Source organism: Cetorhinus maximus, chromosome 3 (genome assembly GCF_964194155.1).
Source record: "Cetorhinus maximus chromosome 3, sCetMax3.hap1.1, whole genome shotgun sequence".
Classification (NCBI taxonomy): domain Eukaryota; kingdom Metazoa; phylum Chordata; class Chondrichthyes; order Lamniformes; family Cetorhinidae; genus Cetorhinus; species Cetorhinus maximus.
In genome coordinates, this window is record NC_135881.1 from 104,161,318 (window position 1) to 104,176,596 (window position 15,279).

The 15,279-nt window shown below is 43.2% G+C and overlaps 1 protein-coding gene across 5 annotated transcripts in view; it reads left to right on the forward strand.

The window, feature by feature from the left end:
* The window catches only part of umad1 (UBAP1-MVB12-associated (UMA) domain containing 1), a 152,269-nt gene that overhangs the window by 25,555 nt on the left and 111,435 nt on the right, over window positions 1-15,279 (forward strand). Inside the window, exon 2 of one of the 5 annotated variants that reach the window (XM_078538797.1) lies at window positions 9,254-9,293. The exons of the other annotated variants lie outside the window; for them this stretch is intronic. Coding sequence (XP_078394923.1) covers window positions 9,272-9,293 — 22 coding nt within the window. The 5' untranslated portion in view covers window positions 9,254-9,271. The remainder of the gene's footprint in view (window positions 1-9,253; window positions 9,294-15,279) is intronic. 5 annotated transcript variants of the gene reach the window in all.

Genomic DNA, 15,279 nt, shown 5'->3' on the forward strand with positions numbered 1-15,279 from the left:
GGGCAATTAGTGATAGCCAATAAATGCTGGCCTAGCCAGCAACCCACATACTATAAAGGAATAAATAAATGCTGTTCTTTTTTATATTATACAGTTTTAAGTGTTTCTAAATGAGTATTCCATGGAATGCAAATTTTAGGACCATTTCGCAAACAAAATATATATTTTGGCAGAGGCGATAATAGAAACACAGATCGAATATAGCTTCAAATGGAAATTTTACTGACTTCCAATACTACTTTTACCTGTACATACAACAATGCTACTTCTGAATGATACTTATAATGCATTTATTGTACTAGTTACCAAATCAAAAGACATTCTGTCAAAGCTTTCAAGTTGTACATCAGTTGGAAAGTAGGCTCTGGTATGCCACACAGTGGAAGTAAGGAAAAATGCAACTTTCCCAAACGTCTTTCAGCTGAGTAAAAAATAGCACAAATCCACTTTGGATCGAAGAAAGAGAAATCAGAATTTTTTTTTAAAACATGAGAGAATAAAAACCGTAGAAAATCAAAAGGATGTGGGTGTTCAAGGACACAAGTTACATCAAAAACAAATTTAAAATATAATTGAAAGGCTAATTAGATGCTTGCTTGGGGGGTGGGGGGTGGGGGTGGGTGGTGCTGCAATACAATAGGTGAAGAAGTTATGCTTCAGTGTATAGAACCTTGTTCAGACCCCTATACTGAATTCAGTTTTAGACACTGCATTTTGGGAACAGAAGTAGGGAGGTCATGTTGGAGTTGCATGGAACCTTGGTGAGGCCACAGCTGGAGTACTGTGTGCAGTTCTAGTTGCCACATTATAGGAAGGATGTGATTGCACTGGAGGGAGTGCAGAGGAGATTCACCAGGATGTTGCCTGGGATGAAACATTTAAGTTATGAAGAGAGGCTGGATAGACTTGGGTTGTTCTTGTTTTTTTTATTTGTGGATCATTTTTTTATTTGTTCATGGGCTGTGGGCAACACTGCTGGTTCAGCCAGCATTTGTTGCCCATCCCTAATTACCCTTGAGTAAGCACTGCTTGACAGCACTGTCGGCGACACCTACCATCACTGATGATTGAGGTTAGAATGATGGGGTGGTAATTGGCCAGATTGGATTTGCCCTATTTTTTTGTGGACACGACATATCTGGGCAATTTTCCACATTGCCGGGTAGATGCCAGTGTTATAGCTGGAAGGGCTTGGCTACGGGTATGGCTATTTCTGGAGCACAAGTCTTCAGTACTTTTGCCGGAATGTTGTCAGGGCCCATAGTCTTTGTTGTATCCAGTGCCTTCAGCTGTTTCTTGATATCAGGTGGAGTGAATTGAATTGGCTGAAGGCTGGCATCTGTGATGCTGGGAACCTCCGGAGGATGCTGAAATGGATCATCCACTTAGCACTTATGGCCGAGGATGGTTGCAAATGCTTCAACCTTGTCTTTTGCCCTGGTGTGCTAGGTTTCTCCATTATTGAGTATGGGCGTATTTGTGGAATCTCTTTCTCCTCTTAGTTGTTTAATTGTCCACCACCATTCAAGACTGGATGTGGCAAGACATCAGAGCTTAGATCTGATCCGTTGGTGTTGGGATCACTTAGCTTGTCTATCGCATGCTGCTTATGCTGTGGTCATAGATGTAGTCCTGTGTTGTAGCTTCACCAGATTGACAGCTCATTTTTAGGTTTGCTGGGTGCTGCTCCTTGCATGCGCTCCTTCTTCACATTTCATTGAACCAGGGTTGATCCCCCAACTAAGTGGTAATGGTAAAGTGAGGGATATGCTGGGCCATGTGGTTGCAGATTATGGTTGAATGCAATTCTGTTGCTGCTGATAGCCCACAGCGCCTCATAGATGCCCAATTTTGAGTTGCTAGATCTGTTTGAAATCTATCCCATTTAGCACAGAGGTAATGTCACACAACACAATGGAGGGTATTCTCAATGTGAAGATTGGATTTCATCTCTATAAGGACTGTGCGGTGGTCATTCCTAGTGATACTATCATGGACAGATGCATTCGTGACAGGGTAGATTGGTGAGGAGAAGGTCAAGTAAGACTTTCCCTCTTGTTGGTTCCCTCACCATCTGCCACACACCCAGTCTGCAGCTATGTTCTTTTGGACTCCGCCAGCTCGGTCAGTAGTGATGCTACCGAACCACCCTTGGTGATGGACTTTGCAGTCCCCCACCCAGAGTACATTGTGTCCCTTTGCCACTCTCAGTGCTTCTTCCAAGTGGTGTTCAACGTGGAGGAGCACTGATTCATCAGCTAAGAGGTGGAAATCAGCAGGAGGTTTCCTTGCCCATGTTCGAACTAATGCCACAAGACTTCATGGGATCCAGAATCAACGTTGAGGACCCCCAGGGTAACTCTCTCCCGACCATTGTGCTGCCACCTCTTGACTTGCCAGTGGACAGAACATATCCAGGGATGGTGACGGTGGTGTCTGGGACGTTGTCTGTATGGTATGATTCGGTGAGTGTGCCTATGTCAGGCTGTTGCTTGACTAGTCTGTGGGACAGCTCTCCCAATTTTGGCATAAGCCCCCAAATATTATTAAGGAGGATTTTGCCGTGTTGGCAGGGCTTGGTGAGCTGTTTTCATTTCCCAAGCCAGTGGTCCGTTCAGTTTCACTTCTTATTGACTTTTCTTTAGTGGTTTGATACAGTTGAGTGGTTTGCCAGGGCATTTAAGAGTTAACCACATTGCTGTGGGTCTGGAGTTGCATGAAGGCCAGACCAGCTAAGGATGGCAGATTTCCTCCCCTAAAGGACATTCGTGAACCAGATGGGTTTCTATGACAATTGCCAATTCATGGTCACCGTTACCGAAACTAGCTTTTAATTCCAGCCTTATTAATAGAATTCATATTCCACCAACTCTGATATGAACCCGTGTCCCCAGCACATTAGCTTGAGACTCTGGATTGCTAGCTGTAGCTATTACCATTACACCACCCTCTGTGAATGTAAAGCATAAAACAATATGTATTATATATTACTGCATTTTGTAATCTGATATTCAAAATAAGTGCTGCTTTGCATAGATTGGAAATTATTAGGTGTCGTTTAAGAAGCATTTTTTTCTTGGCACTGAAAAAATGTACATGCAATTGAGGTTTAGGTGCTCCCATTGTTCACCTGGGAAAAGACATTATGTAACTTTTATTTTGATTTTTTTTAATGGTTAGAACTAATATAGGAACCTGATTTCAGCACATTAAATGAGAAGTGTTAATTACTAAATTCATAATTTGTATAGTTGCTTAAGAACAGATCTAGAGTGTCTTAAAAGTTGGCCTGGTTGACTTGGTTTAATAAGTAACCAATAACATGGTGTTATGGTCCCTGTAGAGACCGCTAACTTTTTGAAAGAAATTAATTTCCCAAATGACCAACGGAAAGAACCAAAGGGCAAGATTTCACTTTTTAATACTTTTGCTGTAACAAATAATGTTTGACCTATGTTGATTTTAGTTTAACAGGCTACTGATACATCAAACTAAAGAAAATGTTAAAGTTCCACATTCACTAACTAGCACAACCGAAATATGTCTTATGAAAAGCTTTTACTCAATGTTACATTTCTGGCAGATATGTAGCAGAGTCCCAGAGTCACTCCCAGCTTTCCAGTGGATGGTCATCTTTCCCCATCATGCCAGATTGAAACTTCAAATGTCCTTTGGCAATCATTCCACTCTTCCTGAGTTTTCCTGAATACAATTATCACCAACAAGTTATGCCTCGACAAATCCCCCTCTCCCTCAGGTCACAACAGTTCTGACAATCCAGAATTCCAGTGGTTCCTGTATCCAGCCTCTTTAAACAGTTAAGTTGGCTGTGATAAAACTGTTTTCCCCATAGAGAGCTTTACTTCGCTCTCCACCATTTCTTGTAGAACAGCGAAGACTTATTCTAGGGAGAGTTCTAATTCTTCTGCTCCCTGCATTTCCGCAACAGCTGTCCTTTGTTCTGTGAGATTTTGTGAAAGGCGCTAAAATTGTCATTTGTCAATAGACATAGAGAAGGAAAGAAAACATCAGACGGTGCCGAAATAAAAATCTATTTATTGCAAAAAAACTAACAAGGACTAGCTTGATGCATAGTTCGCAGTTTTAAGCTGAAAATGTATTTGGTGCCGTCATATTGCATAAGATTTATGTTAATATGACATAATACTGAGCCATCATCCTAGGAGCCTCTTAACATAAGATTAACTGAATAGACCTGGGGCACAACACCTAGCCCTAGTATTTCTTGGCAAAGTGGGGAAAAGTAATCTGGGCTTCTTGCTCTCTATTACATCTGGTCTCCCTCTCTGCAAACTTGGAATGTGTATGCATCAATTGAGGACAAGATTAGATTTATGTTTAGTGCCAAGGTGATGCTGCTGATTGTCCTGGCTCTCTCATAACAAATGGATATTTGGACAAGATACTAGAGTCCTGTTGCATTGCATATATGAATTACCACTTTCTGGACAGATGTAAAGTTCAAGAAGGAAGAAAAGAAGTTGAATTCATCTTTCTGTTCTGATGAAGGGTCATACGGACTCGAAACGTCAACTGTATCTCTCTCCGCAGATGCTGTCAGACCTGCTGAGTTTTTCCAGGTACTGATGTTTTTGTTCTAGATTTCCAGCATCCGCAGTATTTTGCTTTTACATTAATTCTACCTCTTGTTTCTGGACATTGAGTTTGCTGGGGGAAAATGTAGCAGTTATGTAAGTTAGATATATATGGATTAGATATATGTGGATTTGAAGAAAGAGCTTTTGTTTTTATAGAAAATAGGAGTAGGAGCAGGTCATTTGGCCTTTTGAGCCTGCTCCACCATTCACTATGATCGTGGCTGATCCAATATCTCAAAGCTGCCCTCCTGCGCTCCCCCCATACACCTTGACGCCTTTAGAGTTTATTATACCTTATCACATTCTGAGCCTGTTTCAAAGATTTTTACAACTAATGGATTATTTTTTGAAGCTCACTCACCGTTGTTATATAGAAAAGCACAGCAATCAATTCCTGTGCAGGAAATTATTTGATGCATGAAGAGAAATTCCAAAGCTTTTGTTTTACATCACTTCCCAATCAGACCAGAGGCCCTGTAACGATGAAGTAGGGTCATGGCTCACAGTTGTTGGCAGCCATTTCACCTTGGGGTGTAGAACACAATTAAAATTACTAGTCAACATTATAGTCACTTGGTGGTTGAGTACTGTTGAAAAAAGACACACCTTTTTGCCTTGCACTCATTAGTTTAGGTGCAAAAATGCCAAACTTCAAAGGGAGCAGCAATTTATGCTACATGAGGAAAGGTGCTGATTGGTTGGCAAGTTGCCTTTGATTAGTTGAGGCATTGCCATGAAGAATGAGCCAGGGAACTATTGCTCTCGATGCTTTTGTTTAATTCAAAAAAAGTGTAATTCCAGGACATGTTCACTTTTCCTGCCGAGGTTAGATTCCTCCATTAGAATATATGTAGGTCCTAGCAAGCGTAAGTGAGCCACATTGCGAGCCTGACTAATAATCTTAAATTGATTGTTAGTGTAATTCTTAGCAAACTTGGGATTATTAAGCAAGTGATGTCTGTTTGCAGAATCACATCTAATGTTAGAAACATGTCCAGGCATTGCATCCTTTTCTCATGCAGTATCAGTGGTTACTTCGTTTGAAATTTGGCATTATTGTGTCAGCCCTGATGAGTGCAAGATGAAAAGCTTTGACAGCGTGTCTCTTTTTTTCCAACAATAGGTAATACTATATTAGGGCAGATGTGATGGGCTGAATGGCCTCCTTCTGTTGTAAATTTTCTATTTCAATAAAGTGAGGAACCAGCATTCAAAGAATATACTATTTGAGTGACTGTATTGGGAGATTACCAGAATAATTACTATTAATAGAAAGAAAGGAAAGTAGCAATGTTGAAAATATACAAATCTAACACCATGTGTAAATGAAAAAGCTGGTTAACATTTTCATTGTAGATTGTTTGTCACAAGATAATCGCAGCATGTTTGGAAAACAAATGAGATAGGAAAATAGGAACAGATGCGTGTTATTCAACACCTTCTGCCATTCACTTAGATCATGGCTGATTTGTATCTTAACTTCATCCATCTGCCTTAGCTTTGTAAAAGACATGACTCACTAAATCTAAACTTTTCATATCCTTTTTTTCTAACTAAAAATATTGTTGATAGTGGAAATTCATGCAGCAGTCATTGTGGGAACCTTTTCCATGTGCTCCAAATAGAAATAGTGTGATGGTAGAAATATCCTTAGTGAGTATTGTGTTGGAATATGTTTGTTGCATAATGTTAGCATATACTTCTCTGTACAAAATAACAAGCTGTTGATTTAAGGTGAAGTGTTGCATAATTTTCATTTAAGTATAGCTATAGGAAATTGAATATGAATTAGATTTTCTCCCAAATTATCTCATCAGTATAGACAAATGCTACACTGACCGAGATAACTGAATGCTCAGTCACTGATGGGAAAGGCTTATGGGAGGCTTTCCATAGAAGCTTAGAGTCAGATGAATAGAGAATTTGATAGGATATGAGAGTTAGTTGAGATTGCAAAAATAGGGTGGGACAAGACCATAAAAGAAATTACAGAAGAGGGCAAGGATTTTTAAATGTGAGATATATGGGACTGGTAGCCAATGCAAATTAAAGAGCATGCAGAAGACAGGAGTGTGGTCTTAGGATATTTGGATAAGCTGGATTTTATAGTGTTTGAAGGAATGAAGGGATGGACTGAGAGTATGGAAGAAGTTGAATGTGGACATAATGAAGGAATGGATAAGGGTCTCAGTAGTGCAGAGGTTGAGGTAAGGGTGGGGTGAGCAGCATTGTGGAACGAAATAGTCTTGAGGTGTAATTTGTGGGCTTTAAAACTCTTGATCAGAATCTTATGGATAATTTGGCTCAACTTAAGAGAGTGGCTGGGGTGGGTGATGAAGCCAGTGGCAAGAAGGGAAGTTTATGGTGGGGCTGAAGACAATGACTTAAGGGCCTCATCCTGCTGCTGCTGCCATTCAACAACGAGAGCCTGAAAGGCAAAACCCTGTCAGGTTTACCTGTGTGCTCTTGGGGGAATGGAAGGGTGCTCCTCTTTCTAAGGCATTCGGTGCCTAATTGAGGGAGTGGCATCAGTAAAGAGGTTGGTGGGGTTGGGGGTGGAGGGTGGTGGGGAGGGCGACCCCCTGAGCCATCCCTTACCCTTTCTGTCGACCTCCCCCTCCCACATCCTCCACTCTGTGACTAATCTGCTGGAGTGAGTTGGCAGGTGAGTGGGTAGTCAGATCAGGAAGTTAGTCTGGTCGGTGGTATAGCTGGGTGGCCAGGAAGCTGGTCGGGACAGTAGTCATGTGGTCCAGAGGGGTTGTCAGGTGGTTGGGAGGGTAGTTGTGTTGTCGGGGAAGGGGTAGTTGGGTGGTCGGGAGGAGCAGTCAGGTCGGGGAATAGTCAGGTCTGGGTCGGGGAATAGCCGGGTCTGGTTGGGCGGGTAGTCTGGTGGTCGGGGTGGGATGGGGGTAATCGAGGTGAAGGGTGTAGTCAGTTTGTGGGGTGCTTAGCCAGTTATCAGGGGTTGGTTGGGGGAGAAGGATAGTTGCGTCAGGAGGCGGCCAGGTCAGGGAATAGTCAGGTGGTTGAAGAGGTAGTCGGGGTGGGGGTAATCAAAGGATGGGAGGTGATTAGAGGGTCAGCTGTGGAGTTACCAAGGTGTTTTAATCAGTTTTAATCAGTCTAACATTTCTTGGGTAACTATTCAGTTAAATGGTGGAACTGACCCAAGCCTCTGACTCTAGCTCAGAGTCAGAGACTTTCACGGAGGGTCCTGGGGAGCAGGGGAATTGCCCATTGAATTTTAAACTTCCAAGGCAATTCCCACATGGGTCTGCACGTCAGGAATTCCACAGAGTCCCGACACGCATCTTCAGTCATACATCCGGTCTTTGACCACCTGGAGACCGGAAGGTTTGGCCCTTTATTTGAAAAGAATGTGTCAAGTCAAATTTCTAATAAATAAATTACAATTTCTATTTTGACACCGTCTTTTGTTTGAAATAATCTTCCACTTCCTTCCGATTGAAAATATTTAGTCTTTGTTTATTAGTTTAAGTTCTCCAGGTCACGTGACTCGCTGCTCTCCAGCTCTTCCTGAATTGAACTTTGTTGAGTTAGCATTTGCTCCCCCAGTTTATGTTACAGTGTAAGTTTATAGAATCAATGGCACAGAAGGAAGTCATTTAGTCCACTGAACCTGTTCCAGTGTGAGCTCTTCAACTAAAGCAATTAAGCCTTATGTTGTTTGAAGTAGCGAGATTGTGCGAGGCCAGCAGAGTGAGAGAAACTTTCACAGGATTGGAGTTCACTTTTGATGTCTAGTTGGTTTGAAGCTACTTCGTTATTTTGTAGCTTGTGGGTCCATTTATTATAGAGGGCAGTGGGGAGAGTATTTGCAGTAAACTTCTAAGTTGCTAAGTTATCTGAAGGATATATAATGCTAATTATGTTTAATGTAGATAATGGCAGCTACACAATGGAACTTAATAAGCAAAAACAAAATAGTATGGATGCTGGCAATCTGAAATAAAAATTAAAAATGCTGGAAATGCTCAGCAGGTCTAGTAGCATCTGTAGAGAGAGAAACAGAGTTAACATTCAGATTAATGACCTTTCATCAGAACTTAACCTGATGTGGGAGGTACTGGAAATTGAGTTGCCAGGACAACCATGGGTGCAAGAAGTGTCTATGGGTAACCGTTGAGTACAAGTTATTGAATTTGAGAAGCAGTTGGAGGCAGTCTGCACTATACAGATGGAGGAATGGTTCCTGAAGTGAGCGTTGCAAGCTCTAGTCGCCCACCAGCTAGGGAGCAGTAATGAGATGGTGTTTGAACATCTTGTCGAGGCAAGGACAGAGGATGTGGGTAGAATTGTTGCAGAAAATTTCTGTGAGTTCCAAGTTGTGTGACAGGACTGCAATCCTGGATATCTATGATACAGATAAAGGCAACGACACGTTTGGGTCTCTATCCCAAGCAGTTCATCATCTGTTGCCCTGCCATTTGTATGCAGACTCATCTGGAGTTAACCCTACATGAGAGTGATTTGCGTGTATTAAGACTTGGAGAAATCTCTAAACTTCCCACTGCTAGTGTCAGCTTAGCTTAATAGCACTCAGTAGATTGCGGATTGAAGTCCCATTCAAGAACTTGATCCAAACTGACATTTAATTTATTCTCTCTCAGTAACGGAACTTACCTGAGATGCCATCTTTCTGTCGAGATGGTAAATTAAAGCTCTGTTTGACTGTTCAGGTAAAAGATCCCATGGCACTTATTCAAAGAGCCGAGTTCTCCCAGCATGCTGGCTAACAAATTAACTTGTCATTCGTCACATTGCTTTCTGTGTTGTGTGCAAATTAGTTGCGGCATTTGCCTGAATAACAACAGTTATTATATTTTAAAAGTAAATATTTAAAATCAAAGTAAATATTTTAAAAGCCTTAAAATGCATTGCAACATTCTGAGGTCATGCAGCAAGCATTCTTGACCTCTATCTTTTTGACCAGCTCTTAAAGACCTAACTATTTTCACAGGAGTACAGAGTATCCTTTTATTTACAGTTCTCCTGAAACTACTGAATAAAACTGATCATTGATATACTATTTATGATATGTAGGGGGCTCTCTTTCCCAAATATTTCCTATCACTTGTAAAAATATATTGTTATGATCATCCCAATTGAAAGTTCAATAAATGCTGTTCATGTTTTATCCTTGTTGAGCTGCAGTTTAGTGATTTGTATAGGAGAAAACACAAGTTTGCCATTTCATCTTCGATCATTACAATAGAGCCTACTAATACCCACTGAATTTTACAGTTGTTGTGAATGGGTTCTTTTATTGTTTAGGGATACAGTACACTCCAGGATGCTGTATCTGTGCTATCATTCACAAACAGGAATTTCTGCAGAGGCAGTGTTGGCCTGGTTTTTCTAATATTGTGAAAGGTAGTGTTTTATTATTGTTCAGCAAGCTATTTCTGTAGACTGCTGAAGATGGCTGTCATTGGAAATCAAAATGTGTGATCTAGAACACAAAATGTCGGAATCTTTGTACTTATAAATTGATGAATTAATATCATTTAAACTGCATCCAGGTTTTCTGTTCCTCAGATATCCAATTTCAGCAAGACTGTGATGCAATATACTTATACTGTATGTCTTAACCAGTACTGCATAAAAATAATTCCAGTTTTGGATTTCAGATCACAACATGATTCCTTAGTTTCATAATATTGGTGTAATTACTCATTTGCATTTTAAAAAAGTTATCTCTTTAAAAACAAAGAAATTTAAATGCACAGCACATTAGAATGTATAAAATCTGTAGTAGTATTACTCTACTGTATGTGGTTCATTCAAAATCAAAATACTCCCAATGCTGGAAATCTGAAATATGAACAGAAATTGCTGGAAATACCCAGCAAATTTGGCAGCATCTGTGGAGAAAGAAATTGAGTTAACGTTTCAGGTCTGTAATCTTTGCATTTTTCTGTTTTTATTATGTATATGGCTCATGTTTTACTACATTTAGCAGTTAATAAAATATATATCTGTATTCATCTACCATAATGTTTTGGTCAAGCTAAGGTCTTCATAAGGTAACAGATGTAGTATTCATTATTTTGAAATGCATCTGCAATATGAAATATTGTCACAGTTTCAAATATTGCAGAAACAGCTTTAAGCCATCTTGTGATAGTGTGACATGAAAATCATACTTATAGTTTTTTTGTAAGAGGACAGTACAAACCAAAAAAATTGCCATTCCACCTATTCCTTCAAACACACCAAATTATACTGCTGTGTACTGTTGTGACTTATCCTAAGCTAATCACTACTTTCGCTAATTAACCATGACATAAAATCTTATGCAAACCTTAAATTTTCATAAAGATTTTTGACCTCTGAAACCAGATGTCCAAGCCATGTAGTGATTAGAATGACGTTTTGTACCAGTTTTTTTATGCTTGTATCTTGCTTTTTGAAGATCTCTATTACATTTATTTATGTTCACATATGATTGACTTCACATATCATGCTTATGATTCACATGATACTCAAGTGCAAAAATATTTGCATATGGATATTTGTTGAGGTCCAATAAGAGATTTGTAAATAGATTAATTTCATTATCTAATTAATAGATTAACTTTTCAGCCAACTAGAAGAATGTTTCAGGAAGTAAGTTTGTATATAAGATATAAATTTCTCATTTAAATTAGTTGAATATATATACTGTTAGTGCATTGCCACTTCTGTGGTAAATATTTGTCTCTTTCACCGTTTTTGTGGCATTACCCCTACCAATGTAATGGACTGAATGAGTGGGTTCAAGGCAACCAATAGGTTTTTAATGTAAAAATTACAGGCCAGGAATGTAACACACACTCATTGCATGTTTACTTATGGGAAGGTAATTTTTGTTCTTTCAGTTAGCTCCCTGTTTTTTAGGAACATATTAGGAGCACACCTAATATGGATGAGGGATTTAAAAAAGTAAATAAGTGATATGGAAAGTGAGAAATTGAGGAGTGGAGCTAAAAGGAAAGGTGAGAGCAAAATAGAAACAAAAAGTCAATAACAAGTAGTGATAGCTTAAAGAATGCAATACTGTTGATGTAGTGCATATGGGGGTCTAAGGAAATATGCGCGAACAGGAAACAAAGAATTAGGATACATAATTGCTGCTAGTATTGGAGAAGAATTGAAAACACTGTACATTAATGGTCACTGCTGGGTCCACTTCTGTTCCCTGAATATAAAAATGATTTGGACCAGGGCCTGAGCAACACCTAGGGCAGAATTTTCCCTTTGGTGTGCGGGGGCGGGCCCCACAAGTCTGCGTGTAAAATGATGCGCATTGACATCGAGTGAGCGTCCCGATGTCATCGCGCACCATCGCGATATTTCGCTGGGCAGGCGCATGATGATGTCCAACGTGTGTCTGCCTTTAATTAATGGCCCACTTAAGGCCCTTGAGGTGCTAATTAACGCCGATTTTTCGGCACCCGTGCAATCTTCGCATGGGCACAAAGGGCAGGTGGGTAGGCCACAATTTTATAAACCTCATCCAAGGATGGGATAAGAGGGCTCACTGGGGTCGTGAGTGTACACAGTCAAGTATTTATTTATGAAAGTTTTTGAAACTTGCTTGTGTGATCTACAATACTTCAAAATGCATACCAGTTGCTTTGTCTGGACTCTTAACCTTCTGCAGTGAGGAATCTTTTCTAGTCCTGCAGTTTTCAGGAAGCCTTCCCTTAGCCTGGGTATGGGAGCTGAACTGTCCACTGGAGGCAGCTCCTCTGAGGAGGATGGGAGGGCTAGAAGGGGGAGGAGGCCAGGAGTGCATATTCGCCAGGGGAGTGACCTTTGGGAGGACAGGCACAGGCACAAGGGGCTCAGGGCTAAGAGTAGCCCAAGGTGGAAGGGGCCACAGAAGACGCGGGCGGCGAAGCAGCTACCTCAATATGTCTGAGGTGCAGTGCCAAAGGAGGCTCCGTCTCTCAAGGGAGACAGTCAACTATATCTGTCAGATGAATGGCCTTGAGATCTCCGCTAACTGTGTGGGTGGACACCCCATGCCAGTGGCTCTGAAGGTCACAGCTGCCCTCAACTCCTATGCCTCTGGCTCCTTCTAGGGGTCAGTGGGTGATCTTTTCAGTGTTTCCCAATCAGCTGTCCATACTTGTGTCAAGCAGGTTACAGACGCTCTCTTCAGGTGTGCATTGAGGTTCATCCACTACCGTTGGGACCAGGCAAGCCAGACACAGCGAGCCAGAGGCTTCGCGGCCATTGCTGGCTTCCCCCACGTCCAGGGTGCAATAAACTGCACACGTGTGGCCATCAAGGCGCCAGCAGGTGAGCCCGGTGCCTTCGTCAACAGGAAGGGCTTCCACTCCATGAATGTGCAGATAGTGTGTGATCACAGGATGCTGATTCTACAAGTCTGTGCAAGGTACCCAGGCAGCTCCCACGACACCTGCATCCTCAGACACAAGTCTGTGCAAGGTACCCAGGCAGCTCCCACGACACCTGCATCCTCAGACACTCCCAGGTGCCGGGGCCCTTCAGTGCTCCAGCCCGGCTGGATGGATGGCTGCTGGGTGACGAGGGCTATCCCCTCAGAAGGTGGCTCATGATGCCTCTCCGCCATCCAAGAACAGAAGCTGAGCAGCGGTACAATAGGTGCCACGCCTCCACAAGGGCTGTGGTGGAGAGAACGATCGGCCTTCTCAAGATGTGCTTCCGATGCCTGGACCACTCAAGGTGCGCACTCCAGTACCCCCAGATCATGTCTCAGTGATAGTGGTAGCATGCTGCACACTCCACAATCTTGCGCTGGAAGGGAGACTGCAGCGGACGATGAAGATGTAGACGCAGTGGCTGCGGCTGCACATGATGAGTCCAGCAGTGAGTCCGAGCATTAGCATGCACAGGAAAATGCTGAGGGGGTAGACGCTGACCCGGGCATGCTCCAGGGAAGCAGGGACACCAGGGAGGCTTTAATCCAATGAACCATCAGCTAGCACACCACAGATGGACCACCAGGACAAGCCTGGGCTGTAGGCTTGATACTTGACACCTAAGTGCAAAATCTGCCAGGCTGGGAACATTCACTAAGGGCCTTGTTAATAAAGCTGAGTGTCCAACAATGCACTCATTACAGTTTTGGAAACCATACATATGCAGAAGAAAAGAGGCACCCTCAGCCATGGTGACATAGCTGAATTTATTATGTCAAGCAAATCAACTTATTCCAAAAAAAAAAGACGATAGTGTTACAAAACAAAGCAAATCATAAGGACCTCATCTTGGGCCAACACAAAAGCACCAGTGAAAAACCCATGGTGTGCCTAAGGTGCCTTATGTTTTCATTTCCGGGTGCTACATCTTGGTGCTGCCCCATCGCTCGGAGTGGCATCTGAGACAGTCTGCTGTCCTGTTGGCCTCGATGACCTTGGCAGTCGTCCTCTGGCCTGTGGAGCCTGTGCTGGCCCTGCCTGCAAGGGAGCTGCCAGCTCCACAGCTGGCATCTCCCCAGTCGTTGCAGCCTCACCGGATGCTACGGTCATTGGGAGAGGGGTGGAGGAGCTACCGCCCTCATCCACAGTGCCCTGAGAGGCGCCAGCAGAGACTCCAGGCAGCTGCTGTGCCGACGTGAGGCAGCTGCTGTGCCGACGTGAGGCCGCTTCGGGCCTCCATGCTCACCGTGGATGGATGGGCACCAAGTTGGGAAAGTTGATGCCCAAACCATCTCCCTCACTGGCACTGACCAGCTGAGGTCAATGCCGATGTGAGGGCTTGCTGGTCAGAGCGCATCCCCAGGAGGTCCTGACGGGTCTCCTGGAGTAGCCTCTCCATGAGAGTCACCACTCTGTCCATGAAGGATGCATGGCGCTCGGACATGTGGCTCATTGTTTCTGCGATCGTCGGACTAGACGACTCCACCATGGTGAGCAAGCCAAGCATAGCTTCGTGCATCTCCTCCAGATGCTCCCGCACACCTGGCCACATTTCCTGCACCGGCTGCATTGCGGACGACTCCAGAGACACATCATCAGGCACCGACTGAGCATGTGCCTGGTACCCTGCAGCTCTGATTGCTGGCGCCATGGGCACTCTTTCTCTGCCAGCTCCTCCAGTGACTGTGAAGTGCCCTCACCACTGTGCCCCGGGACACTAGTTGATGTTTGATTTCCCACCGAGGTGCTAGTACCTGTGCTGGTGCCTGCCTTGCAGAAATGGTGTGTCCCTGGTGAGACTTCAGGCCCCTCAGGTGTGAGAGGGGGCCTCTGCTGCTGCTCCCTCCTGGCCCTGCTCTGATGATGCTGAAAGGAAGAACAAGGACAGTGAATCAGTTAATGTGGAGACAATGTCAAAGTGCATCCCTGTCCCCCGGATCATTATGAGCTCATCCTTCCATAACCAATGGTCAAGACATGTTGCAAAATTAAATCAATCAACATTCAGCAGTGCTATGGCTGTTGGGAGAACAATGCTGACCTCACTGGGCAAAGATACCTGGCCGTGGCACCCCAGCCTCAGCGACACCAGTGGACCTTGGCACATGGCGCCTCTCCAGATCTAGGGCCTCCTGCTCGAAATGGCTAAGAATGGCGAACTGCGCCTGGCCACTGCCAGTCACCGCATGCTCTGCCGCGTTATGAGCATCCTTCTCCTGAAAAGGAGATGAGCACTGATTAGT